This window comes from Apteryx rowi, unplaced genomic scaffold, assembly GCF_003343035.1.
Source record: "Apteryx rowi isolate R43461 unplaced genomic scaffold, aptRow1 scaffold_62, whole genome shotgun sequence".
In the NCBI taxonomy this organism is placed as follows: Eukaryota; Metazoa; Chordata; class Aves; order Apterygiformes; family Apterygidae; genus Apteryx; species Apteryx rowi.
The window spans coordinates 2385939-2413889 of NW_020450894.1; the positions used below are offsets into that span (position 1 = coordinate 2385939).

General features: G+C 39.8%; 1 protein-coding gene across 4 annotated transcripts in view; it reads left to right on the top strand.

Moving 5' to 3' along the window:
- The first annotated feature begins 1913 nt into the window (after positions 1-1913).
- AGK (acylglycerol kinase) overlaps positions 1914-27951 on the top strand; it is a 43872-nt gene continuing 17834 nt past the window's right edge. For all 4 annotated transcript variants that reach the window (XM_026083883.1, XM_026083884.1, XM_026083887.1 and 1 more), the window contains exons 1-11: positions 1914-2088; positions 11016-11055; positions 14023-14102; positions 15348-15423; positions 16818-16910; positions 17906-17938; positions 19931-20025; positions 22130-22199; positions 23046-23125; positions 25275-25332; positions 27724-27871. In XM_026083883.1, the coding sequence (XP_025939668.1) occupies positions 1979-2088; positions 11016-11055; positions 14023-14102; positions 15348-15423; positions 16818-16910; positions 17906-17938; positions 19931-20025; positions 22130-22199; positions 23046-23125; positions 25275-25332; positions 27724-27871 (883 nt within the window). In that variant the 5' untranslated portion in view covers positions 1914-1978. The remainder of the gene's footprint in view (positions 2089-11015; positions 11056-14022; positions 14103-15347; positions 15424-16817; positions 16911-17905; positions 17939-19930; positions 20026-22129; positions 22200-23045; positions 23126-25274; positions 25333-27723; positions 27872-27951) is intronic.

Consider the following 27951-nt stretch of genomic DNA (forward strand, 5'->3'; position numbering starts at 1 on the left):
ACATTTAATCATTCTGCACCACCTGGAATCTGGATTCAGCAGCACATCAAGTGTATGTCCTTACCACACTGAGATGCACTGTACAGATGAACCCAAATATTAAACTGGACAATGGTATGCCTGAAATATTCATCAGTGGTTGATCTTTTAATATTTTGTCTTAGAAAAACAACCCCCAAATCTTTTACTTGACAAAAAAAAAACCAACAAAAAAACAGTACGGAGACCAATCCATAGGTTTTAAACTGTTTTCCTTATCACTAATAACAGAATGTCTTCTGGACTGTCTTCTACGTTAACTTGATTTCTTGCAGAACAGACTTTTGCATGCGCAAACTCCCAAGTTTGGCCTCAGTCATCCCCTTATGTTATTACTCACATCCAATTCTGACATCATTAAGCAGAAGGGTTTGGGGAAGTTTTTACCCAAAAGTCATTTTATTGATTTTGGCATTTTTGTAAATGTTCAGATTTTGATGAAAATGGCATTTTGCGTGGCGGAAAAAAACATTCTCGGAAGAAAATTCTGTCTGGCCTTAAGTTTATTACACTGACCAGCTGGTCCCTTCCAGACTGCTTCTTTGTCGTCCCAAGTGCGTAAGCCCTTGTCCCCATCAAAAGTGGGCCAGTGTTCTACAGAAACAGAATGCTTTCTTACACCATTATTTAGCCAATGGCTCATTTTGAACGATCTACCATCTGTCTGTCTTTCTCATAAAGACAGGAAAGATCTCTTTGAGTATTAGTCACACATGCCTCCCATTCATCACTTTTCTGAAATCTCTGAGGCTGTTTGTAATCTGTGAGACATCATATGAAGCCATGGCATTAATGCTAGTATGGACTGTCACCACCAGATTGTCCAAAAGCTTTTCCTGTCATGAAGTCAGGTCTTGTCACTTTGTCATATCCATGCCTTTACCTTGCAGGACATTCATTCTGTTTTTTCATTGTATGAAATCCTTGCAAGGATGGTCGGTTTTCCATGGACAGTTGGAGACTTTTCTCCTGGTGCATGTGGTCATCTAGTTGGTGGAGCTCAAGCAGCAAATCCCAAGTCCTTCCTATACAACTTTCCATTCTATTCAGTTAGCTGAATCTTCAGAAATATTTTCTGCAATTTTCTTGTACCTTGAGTATTCATATTGGTGTGAAAAACCTTCTATTCACTTTTGTCCTCTACTATGCAGAAAGTCACCTGCTCCTCTTGTTTCTGGTGGCTGTGTTCTTCCAATTTTCTGCTTTCTGTTGTTTTTGGTGAGCCACTCTCTATTAATATTTTTTTCTTGACGTACTGGTAATACTTCTTGAACTGTACTGTCCAAGTACCCAGAATTCTCTGTTTTATCCTCATCGTTACCACTCGTTCTTCTGCATCCTGAATCTCTACCTGCAGCACAGCTTTGTCTCGCCTTTGGCAGAGCGGATTGCTGAGGAAAGCTATCGGCGCTGAAGGCTTTGGGTCATGTCGTGGCTTGGAGGATAACTGAACAGCGAGACTGTGAGGACAGAAGCACGGGTCTGAAAATACTTTTCCTTGGGTATTTTTTAAATTAAAGTAGGGAGTTTGGCAGCTATTTGGGGACACACAAGGACCACCGCGGGGGCACGGCACGCCAGGCCTGGGGCGTCCGGGCCCAGGCCTGCTTAGCGGTGGTCAGGCTGGCAAAACACCCCTCCGCTTGCAAGCGTCACCCCCTAAGGGACACTTCGGTGTCACCTCGACCCCCTCCCAAATGGCCTCGGCCTAACGCCTCGGCGGGTGGCGGGGGGGAGTTATGTGTTTTAACTGCGGCGGGCAGCGTTGGGGTACCGGTTTCGGGGGTGGGGGGACCGTTGCTGCGCGGAACGCGAGTGCCGGGGGAGCCGTTTCCAGCCGGGGCGGGCGGCGGGTGGGCGGCCCCGTGGCGGTAGCCGCCGCCCAACGGTTCGCCGGGAGCCCCGCGTGGCGGCCTCCGCGCGCGGGCGGCCGTACGCCATGGCCAGGGTGGTCAGCGCGCTCAAGACCCTGCGGAACCACTGGAAGAAAACGACGGTTGGGGCCTGCCTGCTCTCCTGGGGGGGCAGCTGGCTCCATGGCAAGCACCGGTAACGACCGCCGGGCCGCGGCAGGGGCCGGGGGAGGGCGGGTAGAGCGAGCATCCCCCCCCCCCCCGGGCGAGGCCCCGCGGGGAGGCCGCAGCCGTGGGAAGAGCAGGGGGAGCTCCAGCCTTTCTGGCACCGAGGCTGGGGGTTTTTTCGTATCCTTTAAAAAGCCACTGGCCCCCTAAAGAGAAGGGGAGCTGCCACAGCGTTCTCAGCTTCTCACAGAACGGGACCATCTTTCAAAGCCCTTCCCTTTCCTTCCCCTGTGACTGCTAGTGTGGGGTTTTCCTGTTGGAGAAGTTCCCATCTGTCTTTCTAAGTACATTCCAAAGCATGGGAGTCTCCTCGGGGTGATATCTGTTGCCGCTCCATCCAGTCGTGGTGCTAAAAAGGATTAAATTCTTCTTGTGACTTCTAGTGTTGGCTTATTGTGAGTTTTGGTCTAGTTCAGTTGGTAACCTGTAGTAACGCTGACGCTGTGGCAGAGTAGCTTTAAACAAACTTTGTGTCAAAGTAGCTTGAGTCTTTTTTGGGTCAGCTGCAGAGGAGAAAGATTTTTCTCTTCCTACTTAAAAATGCAGTCAGATACATGTATGTCATTGGGTTACTTGCTTTTAAGCAATATTGTAATGATGAATGAAAATGTAGGCCCTATACCTGCAAATGATTCCACTGATACAAATCATTGGTAGCCGAATGGAAATCAGCTTCATGTACAGAAGGAGGTTATTATGAGATTGTGGTCATTTGCCCAGGGGCTTTCATGTCTCTATTTTTTTGATGGTGTCAGATCTCTCAGAGATGGCCAGATTTTTATTGCATGAGAATTTGTGCCTTCTGAGATGCGCAGCATTAGCAGCAGTTGTGCAGACTTTTGTAGTGTGTATGTTTTGCTCTTGTCACCAGTGTAACTGGAAGAAACTCATCAATTACTGCAGTAACTGTGTTGTAACATAAATCATACATAGCCAGGTATCATTTCCACATTTGTTATCTGTGGACCAAATGCTCCTTATAGTAGTCAAAATCCTAGTTTACTTTTTTTAAATAGCTAGGCCTATATTTTAATCCCTGCTCTTTAAGATTAGAGTTAATATACTTGACTAAAATGTAAGTATAGTCAAATTATTTTTTAAAATTGTTCTTTCTGTTGCTACCGTATTTTCTGTCATTATCTTGTGTCTTTTTAATTGTTAAGCCAGGATTTTTTAACAGTGTTCTTTTCTACTTACGTTAAAATGCTGCCAAAGCCTCAGCAGAAAACTTAGGAAAATAAATCTGCTTATGGTGTGTGTTACACTTTCCTTCTTTGTTTATCTCCTTCTGCCTGGGGACTTTAGCATTAAATCAGTCTTTGTTTTGAATGGTACATCTGCTTTAGTTGCTTATGTCCTACCTGAAGCATTAAGGCTTAGTTGACTGCAGGCAAACAGCAAAAAACTCTCCATCCACACTTTTTTTTGGTAATTGCTGATTGTAGGGAAGGTTATGATAAGATGGAGAATTACTTCAGGTGAGCAAAAATGGTAGTAACAAGGTCATGATTTCATGTATATGCCTACATAGGCCAACATAGAAAAGAAATACAGAGTGTACTGCTGTGTTGTAAGCAGAAGTATCTGTTCTAAACAGGTTGGTTTTTTGATGCCTTCCTGTAGTGTCAGTGAATCACTGAGCTTACAGTCCACTTTCGCTTCTAAAGACTCTAACTTTAACTTCAGATAAAGTAGCAAAATGTATCTAAGTAATTATTTGAAGTTCTATCATTCTGGATACCTCTTAGCCAGAGTAAATTTAACAGCCAAAAATTTATGTACAAAACAAGGAGGAAGAAATTGTTCGGTAGCACTCATACAAGAGGTTGTCTGGCAAGTCAGAACTTCCTGTGATCTTCCCATATACCCTGTGTATGTAAGTTGCTCTTTATCAATCTTCTGTTGCTGCAGATGCTAATGGCAGCGAACAAAGTGCATTTCAGATCTGAGTACTGTAGAGCTACTGAAATAGAACATTAAGGAAAAGACTAAATGTGCTCCTTGTGCCTATGTAGAATGGTCACTTGAGGAGGCATAGGAGCACTGTCAGACATAACCAGTCTCCGCTTTTTTGTTCTTTCTATGAGTTTATGTGCCTATATACTGTTGGTTTCAGTTGTATTCATTTGCTGTGTAGTTCCCTTTGCGCAGGACCCATGAAAACAAGTCAATGATCAAGGAGAAAGTGAAACTTAACCACAGTTAACCCAAAAATGAATAAAGAGGAAAATATGAAAGGCAAACAAACAAAAACTGAACTTTCAATATCTAAATTTAAGTGCTCAGAGGTTATTTGTGTCAAATGTAGTAGGCACAGTGCTTTAACCCCGAAGATGAAGTAAAGAAAAATAAAATGTTTACACATCCCATTCTTAAGTTTCGTCTTTTATCCAGACAGGATAACACAGCATTTCCTTACCATGCCAAGGAGATGCAAGGTAAGAAATCCTGTGATGACAGTCTGCTCTGTGTACTTTGATGTAGCCTGAAGCACAGCTGTAAAGTACTGTTTTCAGAGGTTTAAATACTGTTTGTATAAAGTGACAACTGGTCACTTCTTGATCTTGATCTCTGTGGAGGATTGTTTCTGCCAGGGCGTAGAAAAATGAGGAGTAACAGAAGAGTCTGATGCTAAGAGTGCAAAAATGCAGAGGTTGTCTCAGCAGCCCCTATATGCTGCCCTGTGCATAGAGGTGGCTTTATCCTGTGACTGCTGGATAACAGGGAATAGAGATCCCTGTCTGCAGCTTCTGGTTTTCCTCCAAATGTGGATTTTTTTTTTTTCTTCCTGTGTCACCCCTGTCCCCAGTTTCTTTTTTTAAGTACTAGTTATGCTGGGCAGCAGGAGATGTGCCTTTAGCCCCGTGCACTAACTGCTCCGGGCAACATTTGAAGTGGTTAAAAAGGGAACCATACATAGGCCATGCTGGCTGTGAGGCTTGCTGTTATCGACATCTGAGGCTAAATTACTATGCATGAGGCATACTTGACTAGACTTTTATTTGTCATTTTAGAACAGATTAAAGGTTTAGTGAAGTCTTGTGCTTCAGTTTCTGGAATTGCTGGAGTTTTTGATGAAGGGGCTCTCTTTAGCATCACTTCAATTCAGGTTAGCCTCTGACTTCCTGGAATTAGCTGTTTGAGGTGTTGCTCACTCCTTTGCAGCTGAAGAAAGATTTCCCCCTGCCCTTGGCTTTTCTGTCCTTTTGGATTTTCTAACATATTTCTCTTTCAAGGAGAAGATCATTTAGCTTTTTTGGCTTCTCAAGGTTCCTGCTTGTTTTGGATGCAGAAGCTATGATGCTTGCATTAAGTGGAGCTACTGGAAATAACAACCTCTCCTGCAAATAAAAGACAGCTCTTCTGAAGTCAGCCTCTACAAGTCCAAAGGGACAGAAGAGTTCTTGAGTACTTGGTTATGACTTTGGAGGATGCTACATGGACAAATCTGGACAAGGAGAATGTTACCTTCTCCAGACTTGTTCCCTGTGCCTCTCTTCCCTGTTGCAAAATGGACCTAGGTGTCCCCCTCCAGTCATATCACAGGCTGTACTGGGTTACACTGTGATCAGTGTGGCAGTCTTCCATCTTTGGAGGCATTTGTTCAAATACTGACTGATTTGAAAATAAGTTTTTTTGGGGGGGTGAGGGGAAGAATAAAGAGGAAACCTTGTGTTGATTTCTCCATCTCCCCATTTGTGATTCTGGCATTCTAAATATGTAATGTAATGGGACATGCCTCTTCAAAAGAGGCATAGTTCTGGAAGTAGCAAAAGTTTTTCATATATAAGCTGATGTGTGCAGTACTAGGCATTATGTCTGGCTGAACTACTATTAACTAAAATGCTTAAAATATCCAAGTTCCTGCATTTGGGATAGAGAATAGCCTTGTAGTAGTAGAAGAGTAAAAGGAGAACTCAGTGTTGTCACATGTGAGATTGTCTCCCTTTAATTTTGCTGGATTACATGAATTCACATATTACCGTCAATTTAGTCTAGCATATCATACTACAAGTATGAGGGAGGCTGAATTCTATACTAGATCAAAGCTTAGAGGGTGTGTGCAGATACATGCTTATACGCAGTATCATTGTGTATATATAATTATATACCATAATTCTGTTTAAAGTCACATACATATTTACAGGAAAGTGATTACAGATAAAGTATTAAGCTTGTTTTGTTTTGGGGGATTTTTTTTGTTTTCTAGTAGGATGAAAAAAGGGCATGCAACTTAATACTGGCTGTGTTCCTGTTGGGTAGCTGGTGGTGCTCATTGACTTAATTGGTATAAGTAGTCATAGTATAAAATTCAAATTATTTTCTTGAAATGTTACTTGATTGGCAAAGAAAATAGCAAGAAGATACCATAAGATTGTTTGAAAATTTCCACCATATTTGAGAGCTTTTGACGCTCCTCTCACCTTCTCAGCTCATGTCCTGGATCATTCCTCCTGAAAAGAGCTATTGCTACTGTTTATATATCCAGATGGTGCAGTGAGTCACCAGCTATGTCAAATCAGCAGAAATTTAGTCTTCTCCAGTGTGCTGAACATCTGCTAAACTGATTGTCAGACTTGGCCAGACTATTACAGTTGTACTGTTGATTAGCTGATCATCACCATGCCAGGATGGGGACTTTTGTGTTGTATGGAGGCAGTGGACCCCTCAGATAATTAGCTTAACTCTATGTATATTAGTGTTGACTTTCTGTGTAGAAAATACTGGAAAGGCTTATGGGCCTTTGACACTGTGACAGTAATCTGATTTTCATTGTTATCTGTAATTTGATTGCTAGTCTCTGTCTGTTTGCCAACTCACTTCATCACCTTTCTGCATACCTCTTCCTGAGTGACTGCCTTTTTATTATTAATTTCATCAAAAATGTTGAGCATAGATTTTAAGTCTTGGAGAAAGCTGATGCAAACTAAGATTTGACTTTCATGTCTTTCCAAAATCAAGCTAGAAATAAATGCTTATATGAAGCAAAGAGTGGTCTTGCTATATTGGAAGCAGTCAAAATGCTCTTTGATAGCATAAACTCTCTTTTAGGAGTTCTGTTATAGCTCTCGAGAGCTGGTACTGCGTGCACAACTTTGGTCAAGCTCCCCTCCTGTATATTCACAAAGCAGTGTGTTTTGATCCAGACACTGAACTTGAGTACTTTTAGGCTTCTTATTGCTTGAATGTACTTGGTAGTCTTAGATTTAATGCTGATAATGCTTTTGGAAATGGGAATCTCACATCTGAACTTCTCTCTGCATTGTAGTATGGCCACTTCTAGGGGAGTTGCTTTGGTTGGCTTTAAGATGTGGGCTGACTCTTGCTGCTGCCATGGGCCTCAAACAGCTTGTTCAGTTTGTTTGCTGTCTTCTGTTTGTTGAGTTCGTTGCTGCCGTGATTGACCTTTCTTCATGGGAACCATCCTTTCAGCCCTGGCCTCTGCTGGCACTTGTGCAGAGGATGCACTCTCAACTGGAGGAGCATACATACTAAATTGTGCAGATCTCTATGTGTAACAGTGTTAATTCCCAATTTTGGCTGAAAACGTTTATGACAGGAGCAGTGGTTACCAGTCCTATGCTGAGGATGTTGAAGACATAAATCAGAACAGCCTCAATTCAAGCAGTTCTTACAGGTACGGGGCTGTAACAGCCCTGTGTGTTCTGGCATAGCTGCTGTGTGATGAGTTTTGGACAGTTGCTCACTCTTTCTTTCTATGTTCTTTCCTTAATTTGGCATAGCCCTGTGTTTGCTGTTGAGTTGTTCTATGGGATCTGGGCCTTCAGGCAGCTTTCATGCATGAAATGTTTACAGATGTTTGTGTCTATAAGCCCGTAAGGGAAATGTAAAGTAAGAACTGATTTTTAGTTTGCTGTGGATATGATGCTAGTCATAAGAAATCCTCATGTATTCTTTCAGGCAGTACAATAACTTGATCTGTAATTTTCCTCTGTCTCCACCTTCTTGTTTTGGAGTGTTACTGATACTGCTTTGTTACTCTGCAGTGCTAGTCAATAAAATACAAAAAAAATTGACAAAATTTTATGTTTCTCATTAAAGTCTCTTTTACTCTTGGAGCTGGTAAGCAGACATATTTAGATAATCTAATACATACTGAGACAGAAGACTAAAAAAGTTACTTTTTGTTATTTTTAATATTTTTGTAGCTGTATTTAATAATTAGTTTGACGTGCAGAGGCCTTTCAAACTCACTTGTGGGATTCCAGGTCAACCACACAAGATGAACAAAGGCAAGAATTGTAATACAGAAAGAGTGATGTTCTCACCTGTATGTGTATTTCTGCTTTTTTTTTAATTATTTTTTTTTCTTGAGGGTGAAGATAGTTGACCATTTAAATAATGTGTTAAGGAAAGAAAGTTCTCCTCTTATCTGAAATTCTTAAACTAAACTTTAAAAAATAAATGTCCTATTGAATCAGGGGGAAGCCTGGGAATGTGGCTAGGATGGCCTGGGATTCTGTGCATGGTGTTTTACTGGAGAGAAAATCAAATCATCTATAAGTTGCTGGACAAGTGTGGTTCTTCTAGTCTAAGAACCTAAACCTTTCCTTTTGACACCAGAATGAAATGCCTCAGAGTGGACTTTCTTCTTTCTGTAAGTGCTTCAGTGCAGGAGAAAATAAGCTTAATGTGACCTCTAAACTATCAAGCCTGGTTCACTCCGCTGAGGTGAATCAAGCTTGCATCCTTGACTGTTGCATTGAGGATCTTTGCAGGCTAGGGCAGACAGCACAGTGTCTTTTGCTTGCATTTGAAAAGTTGTACTGGGCTCAATTTTAAAAGTGATTAACACTAGAGCATTAGGTTGCAGGTTCTATGAAGACATGGCTGGCTGAAATATGACCCAGTTTGATCTCTGAACAAAAATAGCATCAATGTGAAGTAAATAGATAACGTGGATTTGACTGAAAGTTGTTAATAAGGTTAGGACAGCAATTCTCATATGCAACAGCTGTGGTCCTGTGCAGCCATCAATTGATAGGGAGGTTTTTTTCGATACCCCGTAATAGTTCAGGTCTACATATCAAAATTGCAATTGTTGAGCATTTGTTCTGTCCACATGTAGTCACAGGGGAAAAAAAATAAAAGTCACTATATAAAGAACTTCTAACCAGCAGTACAACGTGGGCTTGTTAGCCTGTAGTACTTCCTTGACTGAGCTAGAATTAGCTGTGGGAATTTTACCTAGCTTGGTATCCAAACCTTTTCATAAGGAGAGTTATTTTATCTAGTACTCTTTCTTAAAATTACTGCAATTAAAAACACCTGTCTCTCCTGTAAGTAATATTTCTGGTTCTTAATACAAATGACTTATTACAGAGGTTTTAAAGAGTGATTATTAAGTTAAAGGCATGCTTCTGTCTCCAGAATTTTTTTTTTTAATACTCCAGTTATGTGCTATCCTGGTGATGTATTGTTTACATGTTTTCTTTTTCCATGCTCAAATTCTTCCTTTTGTCTTTTTATTGTTACTAAGAATACTTCTGTTGCTCTTTAGTTGTAGAGTTATTTTTTCAGTACTCAACTTTATTCCTCCCCTGAAGTCACTCTACTTTTCCTTTTGGGACATTGCAGCATCTTTTGGTGATGTCAAAAAGAGCAGCTTATGTAGCTTCAGTGATAGGTGAATAGTGTAAGCTTGCAGAATTGAATATCATCTCTATTTTGGTCCAAAAATTCTGACCAGGGCCTTGCCTTCTGTTCTGCCATTTCCATTGCAGAATTTGGCCTAATGAACCAAAGTTTGTGGCAGAAGTGTGCTGCTTTCCTAGTCAATTGTTTTTCATTGTTGTGTTAATTTTGGTGTATATTATGCTATTTTTTTTTGTTTGTTTGTTTTTAATTGTACTGGAGATTTTTGCAACAGTAATGTACTGCCTTGCCAGAAATTGCCAAGGGGAAGTTGATGGATTTTTTTCAATTTTAGCAAGGAGGAGGAAGTGACTTTGGTAGTTAGAGGCCGGGTAAAACTTTTGGCACTGCAGAATAGCACTCCTTTTCTTGTCTGTGAGACCCAATAGGGCTTCTCTTGGTCTGAGAAAGAACTGGATTTTGGTCTGAGAAAGAACTGGATTTTGATTCTTGCTCAGTAGCTCTATTTCCAGTTGACTTGCCAACTGTGCCCTTCGTGCTACCTTGCTAATGCTGTACATCAGCAATGACAAGCACAAATAGTAGTCTGGAAAGGTGTGTTTTTTTTTTTTTTTTTAAATGATATTCAGTAGCGTCTCTAATACTGGTATTTTCTTATTTACTTTTAAACTTAACTGAGGTGAGTTAAGTGATTCTCACCTCTCTGAGTTACTGCTTTACACCATCTTCAGACGTACAGGGGTGATAGGTACTGTGATAACCTGAGTTCAGCTCACAAGCCAGTGGAGAAGGGAGTTCACATTTATAACACACAGAGGTTTAAGTCCATGTAAATTGCACTTAAGGCTACTATAAATCCCTTCTATGCTGCCAGAATGGTAAGTAGCCTCAGCATAAATAACAGGCAGTTTTAACATTTAAAAAAAAAAAAGAAAGCTTAGATCTTGAGTGCAGTTATGTAGCAATTTTAAAAAGGTCACAGTTATACAGTGTCTCATAGCTTATATAATCTTAGCAAACTTGGAACACTGGTCTGTTTTCTACTTTACAATATAAGGGATGTTTGTATGCTCATGCAGAAAAAAATGTATGCATGTGTGCTTAAATGGGTGTGTTTTATCCTTAAAAATATGTTAAATAGGTATTAACCATGTTTTTTTAATCTCAGGGCTGTCAAAGCATATATAAGAAGGGTATGCATCTATTTTTGGAAAATGAGCAAATTGTTTTAAACTTATTCTACCTAATGTCCACTTTCTATTCTGTCTTGCCTAATAGTGATAACCTGCTACGAAGAGCTGCATGCCAAGAAGCCCAGGTAATACCATTTAAAGTGATAAAATTAGGTTAAAACCCCCCTCTTATCTTGGTTGTGCAGGGCTCCTGAGATTTTTCCCAGCAGGCCCTCTCTACGTGACAAGCCTTATAACGATGCCATCTGTGTTCTTTTGCCAAAGTGCCAACTGGTGGACAATGCTGCCAGCCACCAGCTGGAGTACTGTACCTGTAATGCCCTGGCTCTGCTGCTGCCGTGAACAGTGCAATGGTATCATTAGGGTAATCCTAGTTACTGCTCCGGCTACCCAGTCTTCCATTTCTGCCAGTTTAATTACTCCATGCCTGTAAAGTTCTGGTTGAAAGGTGGTTTGTTGATGTGACAGAAGTTTGAAATCTCAGATCCACCACAACGGTTGCAGTCTGGGCAAAGGCAGCTCAAGCTGCTTCACGTTAGTGCTCAGCTGGAGAGAGCTTGCACTTATCCTTTCAATCTAGAGTGCCTTTATCAAAGGTACTAAGCATGAAGACTGACCTAGCATTTTTGAAGACCCATGCGACTAAATGGAGATCATTCAGTCTCTAATCACTGACAAGAAAACTGGTGTTCTGAGAGAGGGAAGCTAGTTGTTCTCTGAAGATACTGGCTATTGCTTTTTGTAGCTTGTGGTCTTCATGGGCAACAAGCAGTGGACAAATTTCCTTACTGTAATATTCCCATAAAGAAATCCTTCCCTTAATAAGTGTTCTTTCACTGGTGCAAGTGCTGCTGCTCATGGATTACATCATAGCACAGATACTGTTAACCTGCTCTGATTACCTCATTGGTGTGGTGTAGGATTTTAAGAGTCTTTCTGCCTCCTGCAAATAAATCTTATTCTAAACCTACTTCTCCACGACAGAACTTAGAGGTTTTGCAGGTGTGATATTGCTCCCATCGCTACTATGTACTAGATCCTAAAACAAATGGTGAAAATCGTTTTTCTCATTAAAGAACCTTGCTTGAGATTACCCTGCTTTGTAACTGTGGTGCATCTGAAAAATCCCAGTTTTAGCCTGCCAGATGTTGAGGGAAAGATGTTCACAGCAACTTGCTCTGGGATGTGGAGCTTCTTCCCAGAATTGATATAACAAAGCTCAAGTCTCAAAGAAGGAAAAGAAAAACCTTTTTCTGAAAATCCCATTTTCATAAATCATACCTTCGGAGTCAGATGGGATTCCAATTGATAATATCAGTTGTTCTTGATATTTATGTTTTCTGTATTCATTTTCACTGCTTAGATATCAAGGTGATAGAAGTTTTTTATATCGCTGATGAATATCAGTTAGTACCTCAGTATCTGTTTGCTCAGGGAGATTTTATCAATGTGTATAAATATCTGAAGGGAGGGTGTCAAGAAGATAGAGCCAGACTCTTTTCAGTGGTGCCTAGGACAGGATGAAAGGCAACAGGCACAAAATGAAATACAGAAGTTCCATCTGAACATAAGAAAAATTATTAAAACAATTTCTAAAATGGTGCATTTTTTAAATTTCCTGCCTTAAAAATTAGAATTTGCTTTAGAAATACCCCCATATCTAACATAAATACCTAAGTATATACCATAAAGGAATGATTATGTCATTACTCAAAAACCGTTTATGAGTATGAGCCTTGTTAGGTTGTTTGTTTAGAGTAAGCAAAAACATCACATTGTACCCCCCAAGTGAGTATTTAATTCTTTCTACCAGCTGTAACATGCCAGAGGAGTATTAAGGACGTCTCCATGTTTCCTGATTCTCCCTCCTCAACAATTGCAATAAATTAAATCTGGGTTTTTTTTTGGCTGTTTTTTGACTAAAGCTAAAGAGGTGTTGATTTTTTTTCCTCTTTCTTTGACCATTCTTTTGCCCTCAGCAACTTTTCCCATCCTTTTTCTTTTCTTGAAGAAGAAATTTGAATGTTTTAAGCTGCATATCCAGCTGCACACTTCTTTTAATAGAGGTTTCTTCAGCAAAGTGTCAAGTGGAATTAACCTCAGCTTTGAACAGCCAGTGATCACTACAATCTAATGTGCTTTGTATACAGTGTCCATATTCTTCAATATGAAAATTCCTGCCAGAGGATTAGCTTTCAAGACAAAGGGAAAAAAAGACAGACAGTTGTCTCTGTCTTGTGTTTAGTGCAGTAGTCTCTTGATTCTGCTTTATTTTGGGGACTTCTGGATGGTGCTTCCAAGTACATTGTCATCCGTGTGCTCATAAAAACAGATTGATTTGGTGTGGTAGTGAAGATGCCTTTAGGTGAGGTAAAAGGGGTTTAGAGAGAGAAAAGTACCGTGTGGAAGCCTTGCCTTTTCTTGCCTCTTTCTGTGCTGAAAAGCTGCAGAAATGGGTAAAAATTGCTAGAATGTCCAAGAGGCTGCATGAAGTAACTCCCAAATAACTTAAAAGGCACCTGTTCAAATTTGGATTAGATGTCGAAGAGGAATCCCGTAATTGTTTTAGGGAAACAGTAGGAAGAAAAAGTATTGGAGAAACAGTGAGCTTGCTTATTGGTCAGGGCAAATTCTGTGGTGATGGTTCTTTCTTATCTTCAAATGTAAGCATAGAAAATACAAAAATGGGCAAAAGAGAGATAAGAAATGAAGGGCAGACGTGGAAAAAGATGCCCAGAGAAGGTGAGAAGCAGTTGTATCAGAATTATATAAGGAAAGAACATTGAGTAACCTTAGAATCAAGGATAGTTTCCTCGATCTCTGCCCATGGCAGAAAGTTAGGGGCTGATACAAAAGAAATCATGGTGAAATCATAAAGATGAGGTCAAGATTCCTTTTGACAATTATATTAGCTGTTGCTCAGTGTAATGATCCCTGAACAGGATGATCCCTGTACAATGATGGGAGATAGAAGTCATTTGATTGTCATGAGGATTAAAGCCCACTGACATTTGTGGGGATTCATTGTTTTGAAGTGTTTTACCAACATGCTTAGAAGAGAAAACTGAACTCTGCTCTTTTTTTTCTCTTAGGCTTTTGGCAACCAGCTGATTCCTTCCAATATGCCAGTGAAGAAAGCAACAGTGTTTCTGAACCCAGCAGCTTGCAAAGGGTAAAATCCCCCCTCCCCTACACTCCTATGTGAGACACTTTTTTTGTATTTCTAATCTGCCATTCACTATAAAAAACAGACAAACTTTTTAGCTCATATTTTGCCTTCTTCTGATGCCAAGCTGGTACTGTAGAACTATTACAAAATTTAATTGACCAGAAAATATTGGTTTGAGAAATAGAAGTAGATGCTTAAGTTGAAAGAATGAGTTCCAAATTATTTTTTTAAAAGTTTTCCTTTATCCTGTGTTAGGACCTTCATCACTGCTTTTCTGTGTGACACCTGTTTTCCTCCTCTGTTTTCTTCCTCAAAGACTATAGAAATTGGGTATGACCTTGATTTCCTCAAGGGTTGAAGTTAGCCAACAGTGATCTTATTTTTGTGGGAACCTGCCCTTGAAAGGGATGTGCCCGCAAACTGAGAGGCCAAATATGGGCCCAGAACAAAACTCCTGGGAGAGGTTGGCTACCTTTTTTGAGTACTCATTAGCAGAAAAACAGCCATCTTAGGTATGATATCTGTCTGTTTCTGCTGATCAGCTAAGCCCCTTATCAGTTGTATCTCTGTGGGGGTTCAGTAGCAATATCAGAGGAGTGATTTGTCTGACATGGAACTGCGTGGACTTGCGTGTTTTTGTTCGAGACACCCATGGCTGAAAAATGCATAGAGCTAATAATCTGTCTTCTAGTCTCATGTTTCTGCTTATTGCAAGTAATTTATAATTAATGGTATAATTATTTTAATATGCAGTTACAGGCATAAAATGCATGAGTCCTTTAAAAGAAGGTCAGGTAAAATTTTGCTTCCAAACTTAATAATATGTAAAAGTTTTGGGGTTTTTTGTTTTTTGTTTTTTTTGTTTTTAATTCTTTCTGAAAACCTAGATTGGCCTTCTTTGTGGTTTTAAAGCCTGGTGCTCTGTAACTCATTTATTTTCTAATAAATTTCTTTCTGGAGATCTTATTTTGATTTTTTTTTTTTATTATTTTTGGAGAAGGCTAGATAACCTTTTCTGCATTTATTAAAACTGGAACAAAAAGCTGACATATCTGAAGTATGAGTCTAAATTAATATATTTGAACCAAACCAAATCTCATCTTTCTGGACTGACAGGCTGAGTGACTTATTATGTAAATTGTATGTCTTTTTCTTAACTAGATTTCTTCTTGTTATTCATTTGCTTCTTTCCTTTTTAATTTTTTAGCCACCAGACTGATGAAATAGTTTTTCCTCTATTTCTTCTAGCAAAGCCAGGACCCTTTTTGAAAAGAATGCTGCTCCAATTTTGCACTTATCTGGCTTGGATATAACTGTGGTTAAGGTAAGAACTGATAGGTTCTGTTATACATACATGTATATATGTATGTATATAGTCTGCTATGCTTTCTCTTCTTGGAGAATTGAATTTTGGATGCATTTGAAAATCTCAGTTGTCTGTAGGCATCTGGTGGGAGGAAATAAATATTGAAATTTTAAAGTGGTACTTAATCTTTTTCTTTTAATTGATAGTTAATTTAGAGACTGTGTGCTGCGTTTTTAAATTTCAGTTAAAACAGTGTTTGTGTGTGTGTGTGCACATGTTTTTATGACAGCTTTTCTGTAACTGATGTTTGAAAGGGATATCTCTAAATATTTGGGTGCTGGCTGGTGGTTCAAGCTGATTGCTCTTGAAATTGTCAATTCTTCTTGAGCTTGCTGAATTCAAAACTGAAGAACTTGGACATACAGTGAGACACTTTAATTATAAACAATCTTTTATTTTCACATTAAAAATATTTCATCATATCCCCAAATAATTTAACATTCCCATCAGCAAAGCAGAATTTGAGCTGTAAATGGTGTGAATTTGCAGAGATGTTTTCCTTGGAAAGAGAAGAAAAAGTGAACATGAAGGGATTCTGATCTCTTTGAAGGTTTTTGAGGCTGTGATATGTTGATTGTTTAGTAGTCATTATTCCCTGGAGATAAAGTACTCTAATAAATATCTTTCTGTCTTGGAATCTTTTTGGTAAGGTTTTGTTTAGTATTAAACTCCTGTTTTTATTAATGCATTTCTCTGTTCATTAAAATATTTAGTCTCAGCCTAAGAGAAAAATTTGTTCTTGAAAATTTAAAGCTGACACTTTGAAACTTCAGACCTGGCAAGTTAGCAAAACAGGGCTGGGCCAGTAACTGAGATGTCCCTGAAAAAAAGATTGGTTTTGCAGAAAATAGTTTTGATGATTTGGTAAGTCAGTGCAGTCTCTACTGCAGCTGCAGGCTTTCCTAGCCTGCCATTGGGCAGCAACCTTTTCTGCATCTGATTCTGCCTTTCAGAGGAGACAAAACCATGATCAGGACCACTTTGGCTGCTAAAGATGATAGGATTTTTCCTGCAAGAGCATGCCAGTGTTTGCTTGTGTTTTGTTTAAATGTAAAAGTACCTGAAAATTTGATTATTGCTGGGATATTCTAAATCTGTTGAATGAGGCTTATTGTGGTATTTCATTTATGCTTTGTGTGTGTGTGTGCTTGCTTTTTTATGTTCTGTTAAGCAGTAGACTTGCTTCATAAGCTGAAGAGATTTCAGTGAATATAATGCAAGATGTATACAGTGCTATGTACTATATGAGAACTAGTATTAAGTAAATGGTTAGATCACTCTTTTCATTCTATAGAAGAGAAATCCTAGAAGTGGTCACCTGAATTCTCATGTTTGGGTTTCTGTTTCTTCAGACTGATTATGAAGGACAAGCAAAAAAGCTGCTGGAACTGATGGAAAATACAGATCTGATCATTATTGCAGGAGGAGATGGCACAGTACAGGAGGTACTGCAGGAGCTCTGTCCTGGTTTGTTGACAGTCGTAGTCAGGCTGAGGGTGAGAAGACTGAGTCTGTGTAATGTGACAGCATCACAGCAGTTCCCACTGGTGACTTGTCCATTTCAGCATCCGTGTTTTCAGTCAATGCTATAATTTTCTGGGAATAAGAAAACTGCTACTTGTTATTAGCCTAAAAGTGACCATGGGAGGAGAGGGGGAGAGCAAGAGTGTTTGACGTAACTGCCTTCCAGAATTTTGTTCTAGAACAACAAAGTTATCTGGGGAGACATGTTTCCAATTTTTTCTTTCTATGTAATGTAGTTGTAATAGTTTAATTTTCAAAATTAATTCCTAGCCTATCTGTACTTCCCAGGAGAAATGCATGTTTTGCTAAGTGGGAGTCAAATAATTTAAAAGTTACGTGGGAATGATAACAAAGCATGGTACGTGTTCAATAAATGCATATCGTCAGGACAGTTAATCACAGGAGCAAACTACCAGCAGAACTAGGGAGGTAATCTCTCTTTCAACACAGGCTGTATTTTATTAAAGCATCTCCAGAAATGCTAACTACGGGCTTCGTAAGAGAATGACTAAATGAAATGCAATGGCCTTAAGAGAAAGCGGTCAAAGTATATCTCTAAGTTTCTCCTGGCCTGAGAAATTGATTACTGTTAATTGCACACTGAGCAATGCTATTGTTGCATTATGCAGAGCCATCTGGGTCTATTCAGCGTTAAAATGTTTATGCTGATATTGGTTGTGGTGCCTGTACACTCGGAACCCTGCTATTTCCATCATTTTAGCGCACTGAACATGCGTCCTTTTCCATGTAAGCAGCAACAAACAGCACATTCCTTAAAAGAGTAGATGCTTCCTAAGTCTTCTCTGAAGAGCAAATATGTGTATGATTTTCATAGCTTTCCACTGTAACTATAAAACAAAATTCTCAAAGCTGAGCATTTCTGCTGTTTTGTTGTTGTTGTTTTTGGTTTTTTTAGGTCATAACTGGACTTCTCCGCAGAGCAGATGAGGTGAGAAAGTCTGTCATTCTTAAAATTTTGTTTGTTTATTTCTTAGGGGCATATCTCTGGCATTCATTGTGATCTCTTGGCCCCAGCTGTCTTCTATGGATACTGTTGCTTAATAATCCCATGCCAGCTTTCTGCATAGAGAGTCAGACACACTAGTGTCCTGCAGTTCTGCACTTTGGTCTTCATTCTGTTTCTCAGGGAGTGCAATGGCTCCCAAGCCAAGGCTTTGGGAAGTTTCCAGCTGCAGAGCAGGGATCGTTGAGAAGCCAGATGCACAACTTTCAAAGACCCATGAACCAGCTGTGTATGCTGCTTTGTTTGGCAGAAGCGTTGGGCAAAATACGTGTTTTCCTGTGTTTGTACAAGCTTGAAACTGATTTCAGTTATGGCTGCGCTCCTATTGCTTTATGATTGTTTTGCCATTTTTTTCTAAGCAGTGAATATCTACCTATGTAGCTGGTTGCAGAGAGCAAATCTTAACTTCTCAAGGTGGAATGCTCATACTGGAAATGAGAGATTTTTCTTTTTAAAGAGGGAGGACAGTGTTCCCAAAACCTTCTGGCAGGATCTGGCAAAAACTCAATTAAATGATCTAGACAAGAATATGATGATATCCTTGGCAGATAGAATTGTATCTGTTTAGGCAGTTGCTTTGTTTGAATGTGATGAGAGAAACTCTTCAATCAAGCCAGTATTTTTAAAGTGCACTAGGTGTATCAGTTCAGAGAAATACGTTTTTTAAATTTAATATTATTATAGTTGGCACATAAGACCTTTATAAACTAAAGAGTCTGGAAGAAAAGTGTTGGAGGTTTTATTGGCTGTTTCTTCTTCTGTTTTTTGTTGTCTTGATGTAGCTTGCGCTGATTTGCAGTAGCATTTGCAGTAGACGTGCATACAGCAGTTCTAAATGCAGCACTATTTTGGATGGAATACTGCACTGTAGTATTGTTGCTGTATCACTTGTTGTCTTTGGCCAGAGAATTCTTCTTGTCCCTCATATCACTCTGTCCTAGAAGTAAGGAACTGCAGTTCAGCCTCTTCACTTTGTGCTCTGCTTACACTGTTTACTTGGGTATGTCCTACCACTGTTGTCTGAATAGGAAGAGCCTGTGCAAGGTGTTCTAGAGGTGCTGTTCCTAGTAGCCCAGGGAGCAGAGCATGACTGCATGAGCTGCAAATAGCCCACCTTTTTGCAAGCTATAAAACAATTCTGAAGAAAATGAAAGAAGGATGTTTGAGATCAGTTGACGTATAGGTAGTAGCAAGGACGAGTATAGAGAGGTAGCAAGGAAGAGTAGGTAAGCATGAAGTGAGAGGAATATTGTTTAGCCAGCATGGATTTGCAGTATCATGGTGCTGCTAGCAGCAGCACCCAGAAGAGAGATGGTACATTGTGATATACAGTAGTTTACATTGATTTGCTGACATGCTTCAAGAAGCACAGTTTATTATGAGGTGTAGTGTAATAACTTGCTCCTTCAACAAGCTCCTTTGCTGAACTGTGATACAAAAAAAAACATGGTCAGTGACTTTCAAAAATTAGACCTTCTGCTGCTTCAAGATTCAGATGCCAGAGGAATCCATTAAATTCCTTTGCTTAACTGAGAAAATCTCTTTGCCATGCAAGGTTACTCTATCAAAGAGGGATTTCTGCAATGGTAAATGAGATTCAGAGCTTCAGATGCCACCGTCAGTATTAAGAAAGATGGCAGATCGCTGACAGAATCCATACATTAGTTAATACATATCTGCCAACCTTCATGTAACAATGCCCTTAATGATTACAGAGAGCTCCTTTGTGACCAGTTGGCAATGGTGGGTTCAGAGACTCGGATGCCATGTTCTGAGTCATTATGTATTACTGCCTCATTTAAGGAAGTGCCTGGCTCCTTAGTGCCAAAGGGGTGATATCAGACACAGCTGTGATCTTCACACAGGAAACTTCGTTTAGCTGATGCAAATGTTAATTTACTTTCCTCATGCATCCAGGCTGCCTTCAGTAAGATTCCTATAGGATTCATACCCCTTGGAAAGACCAGCACTCTGAGCCACACACTCTACCCTGAAAGCATGAACCAAGTTCAGTAAGTATTATATGTTTCTGAAAGGGGGCTTTTGTTTGATTTCGAGGAGCGGTGCTTCTTGGTAGTTTGGTGCTTTCTTTTTTTCTATATTACATTGGACTTGGCAGTCTCTGGGCAGAGCCTGATGATTCTCTGGACTTGCCTGAATTAATGACTTCCAAAACTGAATAAAAATTAAAAGGAGGAACTATGTGTATTATTAAAACACAAAATCATTTGCTGTAGCTAATGTCTCAGTGATCATGTCATGTTAAGAGTTTGGCATGAATCAAAAAAGATAAAAAGGATCAAGCCTCCTAGGAATAGTCAGAGATACAATATCAGGGATATGACAAAACAAACCCCAGTCCTCTTTCCATCCCTCTTCCAGTTTAAGAATTCTAGAAACTAGTCTGCATATAACCTGATATGCACCTGCATAATAAGGAATACAAGAATCTCTTTAGGAGATTGGATCCCCTTACTGACTTCTGCAGGGTTTCTTGCACCTCTTTGTGAAGGGACTGATGCTGGCAACTGTCCAGCATTCTGAATCTATCTGTCATCATCCTGGATCTGATCCAGCCTGGCAGTATCTGTTGCTTGCATTTTAGTTTGTTGTAAGATTGTTTTGTCCACTCCTAAAATAAGAAGGTCAGTCAGCTAATCTTTTCTTTTCCCCACATTTTGTTCCTTTTAAAATGTTTTCTTTCTCTCTTCCTGTAATAATGAATATATTTTCTTGCTTCTGAAGTCCTTTCACCCTGGCTCTCCCAGTGTCTCATTAGCATTCTTCTTTAAGGAACCCTTCCTGGTATCCATCATACATAAAACCCACAAGCCAACTAGCATAACATCCTTCATTAAAACCACCAGAGTGCTTTGAAACTTGGCAAGATAGACAAGGTTGTAATCCACAGCTAAGATTAAAATAATGATATATGTTTGGGTTCTAAAGAAGCTATTTGAAATGAATGATCTTCTTGTCCCCAGTAATGAACTGTGCAGGTGAGAGCTGCAGTGTATTGGTGAATTTGAAAGGAATTTGGTCAATAGGCTGCTTAACAACCCCCATCAGTAACAGAACTTGACTTAAGAAGTGCAGTAGCGATATTTTAAAAAAATAATAATATTTGGGCTTTGGTTTTCTGCACTATTGGATCTTACTTTGGAATTAGGAATTGCTGAAGTCTTAGAGAAAGGTAAGACTTGGGAGAAATGTAGGGCTGAGGGAGGAACAGCTTCTTTCTCTATCTCATTATTCTAAGCCCAATGAAACCAAAGGCAATTTCTCCTGCTGATACAACTGGGTATTGGACTGGATCTAAAAGTTGCATTTGGTTTTGGTGTTTTTTTTTTCCTGTCCGGCTGTGACACTGGAAATGTGCACAATGTAGAATTTAAATTTTACCCAACTTAAAAATAAGGAAGTGATGTTAATAAGGCTTCAAGGCCAGAACAGAGACCTGTTTATGAACTGAAACACTTTGGTTACAAAATCTTCAGTGCTACATTCCATGGCTTGAAATGAGAAGAAGCTGTAGCTACTGTCAGCAACTTCACTGAGGCCAAAACAAAATGGGCAGTGATAATAGGTAGATTTATATTGGTAAAAGACTTCAAAACAAATTAACATATTGAGGCAATTTGTGTTTCACACATATGATTTGAGACCAGTCTCGTGCCTGTCCCTTTCCCTCCCAGGCTGTTATATCTGCCACCAATAAAATAAATCCATGATATTGGTCTTTAATATTTAAGCATCAAAAACAGCAAGTAACAGAGTTGGTGCATGATCTGCCAGATTAGTTGAAGCAGGAAGAATATTTAAGAAAAGAAATATCCACATCTGGTTGCAAACATCCTTTGGTTCTTGAGATGTTTTGCTGCTTCGTAGGACACAGGCTTTGTCATGCATTGCAGCCACCCAGTTTGCTTTCCAGTTTTAAGGAAGTGCAGCACTTTGGCAGAGTTCCTTCTCTGGGCTGGCACAATGTTTATTTAAAGACAAAACAAAACAACCCCCCCCCCCAAAAAAAAAAAAAAACCCAACAGCTTGATAGTGGGAGCTACTGAAAAAAATATGCCATTTTAAAGCTTATTCTTTTTCTTGTTTGTGTTCCAGACATATTATTAATGCTACATTGGCCATTTTGAAGGGAGAGACAGTTCCACTTGATGTCTTGCAGATCAAGGTAAAAGCATCTGCTTATTTGGCACCCAGCATTCAAACTAAACACAGCATTCCTAAAACTTTCATTTTCTCATGTTGTTCTGGTTTCTCCATTCTTAGTAGTTTTGAGGGATCCAGGAAAGCAAGTGATTACATGGAATATTTTTGTTCTGTGTAATGCTGTCATGGATCAGCTGATGACATCATCAGTTCTAGTGGCAGTCATTTCATCAGCTGAATGCTGTGACATCAGAAGGTCTAAACTGGAGAAAGTACTTGAATGCATGAATACTTTGTTGTGAGTCTGAAAAGAGCATTTCAATGAATGCAAAACTTAACACTGATATTTCTGTGGAAATGGTGAGAGATAACAATACCTGTCTGAGCTGATTTAATACATCTCATATATTGTGGAAGTAATAGCTTTCTTTTTCAAACTGAAAAGTGTGAGATGGGAAAACCTTTGACTATGCCCAGTATGCTTTTTGAATACTTTTTTTTCCTCCTATGTTGCAGAACATACGTTTCTACAGCAAAGACCTAGTGTTGCTGTGCAGAGCTCCTTGCTTTGGGCTGACAGTATCCACAAAATTAAATGACTCCTACTGGGTGTACAGTCAAACTCAATCAGCCTCTAAAAACTTCACCTATTATATTCCTCTCTCGGGATAGATGGAATGTATACAACTTAAATTCTGCTTAGCCTTTATTGCTGTTACTATTTATTTTACCTTTGCTGTGAAATTTCACTCTTGGTATTAATCAGAGATAATTTTCATATAGAAATGATATTTTTCTAGTTGGAAAGCAAAGTTGGAAAAAAGAAGATAAGAGACTGCAATTTTGCACTGTTTATTTTTCTTTACAGGGAGAAAAGGAACAGCCTGTGTTTGCAATGACTGGGTTAAGATGGGGATCTTACAGAGATGCAGCAGTTAAAGTTAGCAAGTATGGAAATACTGTTTTTTGAAGCGATACCTTTTTTTAACATCTGTTATTTAAAAACAAATACTTCCTTTCACAATGAAGTCTTTTTTTAGTGTTAGCATTTGACAGGCAGAGGTACCCACTTTTGTTAGGTCTAGCATTACACACATGAGACTGTAAGACATTTCAGCATTTTTGTCATTCAAAATTAACGTTTATTTGGTGCTGACCTGTCTGTCCCCCCACCCCCAAATACTCATTTTTTGCTTGCCTTGTGGTGCCCACTTCTGGAACTTTTTTCAGATTGAATCACTGGGAAAAGCTCTCCCTTGAGTAAAGTCAAATAAAGTAATTGCCCATTGTTTTTCATCAGTTGCCAATGAAAAGACGCACACCGACTCTGTAACTTGATTCCAACAAGGAGCCTAAGATGGGATAGAAATGCCCTTCAGTTCCTGCCAGACATGGCATGGACTGTACTGTCTGATGACTGTTTTCTGAATGCTGAACTAATAATTGTTGGTTTTTTTCCAAATGGGCGTTTAATATGCCACTGTCTGTGTATCAAAGTGCCTAGCATCTGGTGAAGGAGCAGCCTGGCCAAAGCAGTTCACTTCTCAGACTGTTAAGGGGGAATTGCAGCACATACTGTTGCTGCTTTCTCTGCACTTAAACCGCTACCAGGAAATATGGTGTGTTTGTTTTGTAAATGAGCTGTCTCTGACAGGAAGCAAGAGGTAGCTGATCTCTTAGGTCTGACTGGCAGACATTTGAAAGGGTTTGATAAGAGGCGATGTGGAGTGGGGAAGGCCTAGTAAGTGGCCAGGGTAGTTGTCCCTGGGAAGCATGGGGCATGTGCAGTAGCTGCTGTGGGTGCTGACTTGGCTGTGCTGCAGGCTTTCCAGTGAATTACAGCCCCAAGATTAAGGGAGTGCCTCCTCTGTCCTCCCTGCACTCTCACTAGGCTTCCTGCCCATGGCAAGTTTTTGCCGAGTGTCAGCTTTCCTGTCTCTTCCTGCAGCAGTTCCCTTTGCTAGGATTCTTTTGGACTCGGTGTCAGAGTCATGCCAGCATTTTGTTGACTTGGAGTGGTGTGGACACGTTCAAACCTGGTTCTGTTCCTTCAATGTTATTGAATGCATAGAAAACGCAACCAGCTTGGAAAGCACTTCAGCCACAGATGGATGGGGGCCGAGAGCGCACTTGGGAGAAGGATCACATGTGCTTGCCCTGTTCTTCTCCCAAAGCATCCACTTTTGGCCCCTGTCAGAAACTGGATATTGGGCTAAATGGATGCTTGTTGTATTCCAGTACAGCTGATCTTTTATTGAAAAGAAGGTGCCTACTGCAATGGAAGCCGAGCTGCAAGTCGCAGTGCCAGAAATTTATCTGGCTATACTTGCACTAAGCACTGTCCTAGAGGAGGCATGGTGCTGTGTTTCATGTTTTTGAGAGTTTGTTATTTTATAGACAGTGGCTCTTCCATGGCTTTGTGGGTGCAGTGTGACAATTGCATGCCTTTGTAGGTAAAAGCTAATATACTTGTATCTCTGGCACCCTTGAACTGATGACATTTCATGTGCTGTGTTGACCTTCTTTGGTGGAAGACTGACCAAAATGAGTGCCAAGATCACCTAAATATAGTCACATGCTTAAATGCTGTGCAATGCTTTATGGCTGATGAAATTATAAAACAAAACAAAAACATTGATCTTTTTGATCTGAGAATCCTTTGGGGCAAATGAATGTTTGCTGGCTCTGTTCTTGTCTCTGACTCTGTTGACTTTTGCTTGTTTGTTTCATCCAACTTCATTCTTTAGCACATATTGCAAAGTTGTGTCCTGCCGGCTGTTAGACCACAGATCCTTAAATCATTCCTAGTTGTGTTACATAACTAGGTAAAATTCTTCTGCTGAGATGTCAGGCTGCCTGTAGTGAAGACTGTATACCACATTTCTGTGATCTGTGTAACTCGGGAAAGGGATGTCACTGCTAAGCCTCTGGTGATGTGTAGAAACTTATCTTATAATATCACAAAGTTAAAGAATGTAGGAGAACACAAACTTCAGTGTCAAACCAGTCTGTGTGCTCTGACTTCATGTATGATTTCTCCCTATCCCAATGTGGACCCCCAGATATCTAAGGAGTTCTATCTGTGTTCTTTTTTCAGTTACTGGTACCTTGGGCCTCTGAAAACCAAAGCAGCTCACTTTTTCAGTACATTTAAGGTAAAGAATAATTGAAAAAAGTGTTGGGTTTTGTTTTTTTTTTTAATGCCTGTGTACCTGGGAAGTCAAAAGGCTGACTGTGTTTTGTATATGTTATGTGCAAGTTTTTGTGAATGGTTCTGGTAATAATATAAAATGGGAGGGAAACTCAACTTTTTCAAACGCCTACGGATAGATGTAAGCTTAACTTTTGGAGAGAGGAGGAGGAATATTTTAAAAAATCTCTTTTCTAAGGATCTGTTGCTACAAGATCCCCAGGGGGAGCCAGTAACCACCTTTGAAACTGGAGAGCAATGGTGGTGCTGCAGATAACCGTTAGAGTGCTCTGTCACCTTTTCCCAACCATCTTTCTTATGATAACACTTCGTTCTGATTTTTTTCATCTGGCAGAAGTGTCTGTAATTAGACTGCTCATGAATGTTGATAATCATGCTTCCATGTGTAGTAAAATGAATATGAAGATTAATGGCTTATATCTCACTTTGAATTTCTCTGATGCTTAAAATTTACTCTAGAAAGTTTAAAATCTGACCTGCATGAAAGGTGACGCATTTTCATTCACACATTTTTCCTGATCTCTGAACATGGAAAAGTCTCATGAAAAAGCTGTAGAAATACCCAGGAGCTGCTACAGCAGATCAGATTGTGCATTCCAGCCATACTGTCTGTGACAGTGCCAATGCTATGTAGGAAGCTCCTGTAAGGGGAAATTAAATGGTAATGTGTCTGTGAAAGATCTTTTTTCTTCCATCCCCAAGAAATTTGAGATGATAATTCTGTGCTGGTATTCTAGGTAGAAACCTGTTCTTTACCTTTCTCCAGCCCCTTTCTCACTTTGCTTTTATTGAGTCCTTAGTCTCAGTGAGTGCCAGTGGCAGTGGGTTTCACTGGTGGGTTATTCATTGTATATTAAAAAGATCTGTTTAACCTGCTTAAGGTTAAAGAGAAGTGCCTACTTCTTTCTGCTGTTTAGAAGACTTTCTGCCTGATCTCTCCTAATTATGCTATTCATTGCCGTACATGTTTCTCTTATGTTATCATTTTTTTAATTCCTGCGTTAAATGGCTCCAGCCTGTTGAGTATAATCTCTGCCTAGCTTGTCTTTGCTGCTGTACACAGAATCTTTGCTGGTTTTGCTGTCTTTTGAAATGGGGTGACCCATAATTGAATACAGTGTAGGGGGGAAGGGCTCACCTCTGACATTTATGAGCACCGTTATGAGTACTATTCTGTCTTCTAAAATACAGACTTAAAGTATTGCAGCATTGCTGCTTTTCCTTTTAATGATTAAGACTTTTTGTTCATGTATTGAACTACTGATAACAATTTGTTTGTCCTGTTTATATGAGTAAGTATGATAGCAGAGTCTTCCTTGCTCTCGGAAGTGTGGGATGAATTAGCTAAATAACCTGGGCTATATGATCTGAAACAACTTGTAAATTTCTGGCTTTAAGACTTTTATTTTAAAGTTTTGTGCATAAATAACTGTACTGAGTGTATGTGGGCTCTTGGCTGGATTGTTTTAGTGTGCAAATTTAAAAAACACTCATATTATTCCGTCCGTAAGTCCTATGTTCTGAATGTTTCAGAAATTAGTTTAAAAACAAACTGAGAGGAAGTAAACTTTGTCCACAATGTCATCATCTGGAAGTATCTGAGGAGTTAAGGTTCTGCTGCAGTCCCTCATTTTTTGGCACTGGAATCTGAAATATCACTGAGAATAACATAAAACTTTTTTGTTTGTTTCTCAGATGCCTTATAAAGCTCACCTGACTTGCCTTAAGAGCCTTTGAGTGGTTCTTTGTATTGCTGTGTATAAGCACCTGACTATAAGGTCAGGTCTTGTTTGAGTTGTTGGAGAACAGAGGTCTGCCTTGGCTCCAGTGCTGCACTGTAGTCTTTGCCTGTTTGCACTAGACCCTGCTGTGCAGTTGCGCTTTAAGGTTGCCTTTGTGCCGTGCAGAAACCAAATGTGCTTTCAAAGGTTAGTGTTGTCCTTGCCAGTTTTGGTCCTTCCCTCTAGCCAAAAGCAGATGTTTCACCCTCCCACACATCAACAGCAAAGAAAGCATCCCTTTCCCCTCTGCTTAGAGAGGGGAAAGTACCTCACTTCTGGGTGGGGGAAGAGTAGATTAGTAGACTTGGGAACTGTGGATAATCTTTTTCCAGCTGCAAAAATGTCATCTTGCATGTGTGAATCTGGAGACTTGAGTGCTGTAAAGCAGGCTGAGGCAGTGGTGGTATCTGACTAGTTCTGAGGGAGTGCTTGAGGGCAATAAGTCTTAGTCCATCAGCCTGAATAAATAAGCTGAAGTACTAAACAGAATAAACTGGTAGGTGCTCAACAAAAGACCCTCTATCTTCTGTCTTTCCCTTCTGTGTAAATCGAAGGAATGGCCTCAGAGACATCAAGCTGCTCTCATGTATCTGGGACCAGCTGAGAGACCTTCAGAAGAGCCAGAGGAAAAGCGATCCAGACCTCCTTTGCATGTGAGGCTTTACAGAAGACTTGCGTTGTACTGGTCACCTCCCCCAAAAGGTAGGGAGTATGTATTTTGGCATAAACTCAGAGATGAGCTTTACTCCTTTAATAGTCCAGAAAGAATTTTTTTCTACATT